The sequence below is a fragment of the Pollachius pollachius genome, assembly GCF_949987615.1.
Source record: "Pollachius pollachius genome assembly, chromosome: 4".
NCBI lineage: Eukaryota > Metazoa > Chordata > Actinopteri > Gadiformes > Gadidae > Pollachius > Pollachius pollachius.
The window spans coordinates 14,384,196-14,388,710 of record NC_136937.1 but is presented as its reverse complement, the minus strand read 5'-3'; the positions used below and the strand labels follow the sequence as shown (position 1 = coordinate 14,388,710).

General features: G+C 50.2%; 1 protein-coding gene across 1 annotated transcript; it reads left to right on the top strand.

The window, feature by feature from the left end:
- Positions 1-900: 900 nt before the first annotated feature.
- LOC307075296 (zinc finger and BTB domain-containing protein 26-like) lies at positions 901-4,205 on the top strand. The gene is made up of 3 exons (XM_079735847.1): positions 901-1,055; positions 1,629-1,988; positions 2,197-4,205. Exons 2-3 carry the CDS (start codon positions 1,644-1,646, stop codon positions 3,328-3,330), a joined length of 1,479 nt encoding a protein of 492 aa, XP_079591973.1. The 5' UTR covers positions 901-1,055; positions 1,629-1,643; the 3' UTR covers positions 3,331-4,205.
- The last annotated feature ends 310 nt before the right edge of the window (positions 4,206-4,515 follow it).

Below are 4,515 nucleotides of genomic sequence, written 5' to 3'. Positions count from 1 at the left end.
AGTGAGGTGCGGAACGTCTCGAGGCGAGGGGGTGGAGCCTGGAGCGCACGGATTACCCGCTATACTACTACTACTACTACAACACTATACGACACTATACTACAGTATGCTACATTATAGTACACTATACTAGACTACACTAGATACTATACTATACTACACTATACTCAAATACACTATTCTATACTATACTACAATACACTATAGGCTACAATATAACTATAGGCTACTACACTATACTAAACTATACTACAGTCACTATACTACAATACACTGTACTACACTATACTACACTACATTATACTACACTACACTACTTTACTACACTATACGACAATACAATATAATATACTATAGGCCTACTATACGATATAATTACTAGAAATTCTGTTATTTTCGGAGAGCCATGTCAAATGGACCGTATATCATTTCATGTCGCCCTAAGCCTAGACATGAGACTCTACATGTTTTCTTTTGTAATGGATTAATTTAAGTGTTCTTAGCTCGGTTCCTGCTACGTAGGTTGTGGTTGAAGTCTTACCACCCCCACGTGGTCGCTCTTTGTATTGCAGCGGTAGCGGATTATTTTTGGCTCAGCGGAGCACAAAAAGGTAAAATGGTGTCATTATTACACGGTGTCACGTGGAGTTCAAAGCCTGCTTATTTAACCTAGCGCCACCGCAGCTCGGCATCAGCGGGCCTCCGTGACGCGTGCGGAGAAGGGGTTAATCGATTCACGTGCTGCTGCGTGTTGCAGACAGCGCGTAGAATATGCCTGAGAAGCAGGAAGAGGTTAGTCGTGCCTCTCACCTCTGAGTGACCGTCGCTCGTCGCTCGTCGCCGGCTGGACTGTATAGGCTTTCATCTTTGTGGTGAAAAATTAATAGGGGGAAATAATCGCATTTAGCATATCAAAACAAATCCCCTGGATCGAGATCACTGTGTGTGTCCCCCCTCACCACCTAATGTTATTCTTCAAGCAACAATCGGTCGGAAGTCGGTTGCTGGCTCACCGTTAGGCTCCATCATAATAAAGGAGACGCCTGGAGCACAAGGTGGGGCTGTACATTCATGTGTTATCAAACGGGCTTTTCTCACGTCTTTCTTTGCGATATTCACTCTGTTCGAGGAATGGGGTTGATGATGGGGTTAATGGGGTTGACTAGTTGAGCGTATTTCAACGATAGGCTAGAGACCAAAGACATTTATTCTTTTGAAAAGATGGGGATGAGAGGCGATGTTGATGTTAACGGATACCAGATATTCATTACGCTGTGGATCGTTTAATGGGGAGGTCGGATTGTATTATAAGATGTGTATGTGTGTTTGTGTCTGTGTGTGTGTGTGTGTGTGTGTGTGTGTGTGTGCCACTGTGTGTGGCCTACAGCATACTTGAAATATTTATCTCATGAATTATTTGTTTGATGTTTCGTTCGTTCTATAATTTTGTCTTGATATAAATGTAATTAATCTCTTAAGGCCATTCTCACACCACATCCTGTAGGCCTACTCTTTATTCGCCGCACTCTGTCAACAACAATCGCTGACTTTGCATGCCGTTTAAAGCGGTTGTATCAGGCCAATCTGAGTCCTAATGGCTTTATGCGTTGATCATTTCCCCTTTTAAGGACACACAGTACACCATGTCTGCCACCTCCTCCTCCACCTCCTCTTCCTCTTCCTCCTCCTCCGACACCCTGCGCTTCTCCTTCGATGCGTACGGCGACTCGGTCCTCGGCAGGATGAACTCCCTCCGACAGGAACGTCGCTTCTGCGACGTAACGCTCGTCCTCGGCGGGCCGGGGGGTCCCGCGGCGCCGCCGCCCCTCCGCTTCCACGGCCACCGCGTGGTGCTGGCGGCGTCGTCCGACTTCCTGCGGGACAAGTTCCTGCTCCACGAGGGCCGGTCCGAGCTGTGCGTGGGCGTGGTCCCCCACGTGGAGGTGGGCAGACGGCTGCTGCTCTCCTGCTACACGGGGCTCCTCGAGGTGCTGTGACGTCACTTGTCCTCGCTCTTTCCCATTTCGTCCCAATGAATGAATCGAAGAACGATATTTTACGAACATAAATAATATAAGCCGTAAGGTTCTGTAGGTTCTGTTACTACATTTATTAAGTGAGCGAAATATGACGTCGTGCAGTTTAAATCCACGACTACATCATCTCTGTTCCTAATGAGCTGTGTTCTCCCCTCAGGTCCCTCTGAGAGAGCTTGTGAGCTACCTGACCACCGCCAGTGCGCTCCAGATGGGCCAGGTGGTGGACAGGTGTGCCCAGGCCGTCTCCCAGTACCTCAACCCCACCCTCGCCCACCTGAAGTCAGAGCGGACCCCTGGAGAGTGCAAGGACCCCCGGCACCACCCCCTACCCGTCACACATTCCCCCTATCAGGAGGACCGGCCCCCCCACCAGCCCACCCCCAGTGCCCTGCCAGACTGGGAGGAGACCAGCATGGAGAACGTGGGCGGGGCCGAGGTGAAGTCTGAACCCGGGGCCGAGCGGGGGGCCAAGGTGGAGTTCCAGGAGGAGGTTAGGGCTGTGAAGGTGAAGCAGTCGGAGGGCACGGACCTGGAGACCCCAGAGCTAGAGGAGGACGGGGAGGCCCAGTCGGTTCACACCAGCAGCCCCTTCTACAGCCCGGCCCCGGGGCCCCACCGACGCAAGCAGCGCCCCCCCACGCCCTTCAGGAACAACAATCCGAGCCAGAGCCAGAGCCGCGCCCCCCAGTCGGGATTGGTGGACAGCTCCCAGGACCGAGCAGGGGGGCAGGAAGGAGGGGAGGGGCCCCGGGAGGAGGAGGAGGAGGAGGAGGAGGAGGAGGAGATGTACATGCTGGCGACGCGCTTCAAGCGGGGGGACGACCTGGCTGAGTCGCGCTGGCTCTCTCGGTTCGGCGGGGCCGGCCTGGCGGGCGGGGACTTCCCCGGGACGGAGCGGGCCAGGGACGTGGGCTCGCTGGCCCAGAGGCCGTACCTGTGCCGCCGGTGCGACCGGGTGTTCCAGCACCTGGACGGCTACGTCACCCACCTGAAGGAGCACCGGCAGTACCTGTGCCTGCTCTGCGGCAAGAGCTTCTCGCAGAAGAGCAACCTGACGCGGCACATCCGCGTCCACACGGGCATCAAGCCCTTCCGCTGCCCACTGTGCCACAAGACCTTTTCCCAGAAGGCCACGCTGCAGGACCACCTCAACCTGCACACGGGGGACAAGCCGCACAAGTGCAACTACTGCGCCGTGCACTTTGCGCACAAGCCCGGCCTGCGGCGCCACCTGAAGGACATCCACGGGAAGAGCAGTCTGCAGAACGTGCTGGAGGAGATTGTGGACTGAGGACCTGAAGGAGGGCAGCCTGGAGAACTTTCCTGTTCACGTGATCAGGACGGCGGTCTCCAGGCTAGTGAAGAGAGGCTCGCTGTAGGAGACTCAGCCAATCACAGTCCAAGTGTCCAACATGTATTTTTTGTATGCTTTGTGTTACATTCTGTATGGACGTTAGTCAACTCACATAACAGTTTTTGTGGCGAAACAAACATTGTATAACTAGTATACGAGTATAACTCGTGTGTGATGTTATTGGAGCTGTTTATTTCTGGATAGGAGGCTGAAGGAGTGGTAGGAGTTGTGTGCTTTATGTCATGAAATGTCTATGTTGCATACTGTTGTTGTTGAAGCGCCTGAAAGATGCTTACATCCAACGGCGCACTGTGCTGAGGCCCGTTTGGCTTGAAGCTCACGCATCCTCAACTAGTTTGATAATATGAAACATGCTCGCATTTGTGATGTTGTAAATAACATGATGTTTACATGCATATCGCTGTTGGCTCTATGTTACTTATTACACAGTTACTAGAATGTCATCCATTTTTGTGGGTTGATCAGTTGACTAGTTATTATTTAGATCACTGTGGAGAAGTGTGGTAGTAATTGATGCCCTGGCAGAGTGGTTGAGTAGCTGTGAGCGTGTCATTTGGCCAAAGCCTTTTAGTTTGCTGTGTGAGGTAAGGTGGAATAGTCATGATGCACTGTGCGCATTATTCATTTACCGAATATTTGATGCGTTTCTTCTTTCCATTTTTCTTTTCTGTATCCATGAGTAAAAGCCCTTTGCTGAAGTGCCAAAATCACCTGAATGTTGTTGACAGAAAGGGCAACAATTGCACTGAATATTATTGTATTTGTCCTATTTAAAACTGTTAATGCGCTCATATGCCGTTCTTGTACTTGACTGTTATTGTACTCATTTTGTCGAAACTAAGGTAATCTTAATTGTAACAGCAATGCAGGTAATAAATATATTAACGGCTAACATTAAATATGTTAGCCGTTGAGTAACAAACCTCTTGTGTAAACATGATCAATTTGCTAATAAAACGATGTGACCAGCTTGAGAATGAACTGAACTGGTGCAATGTTTTCATAAATGCTGTTCATCTATTTATTTATTTGTATGTATATGCTTCCTGTGATTTAGAAATATGTGGTTGGAGTACTTTATTTCCATTAGGCCTTTCACTG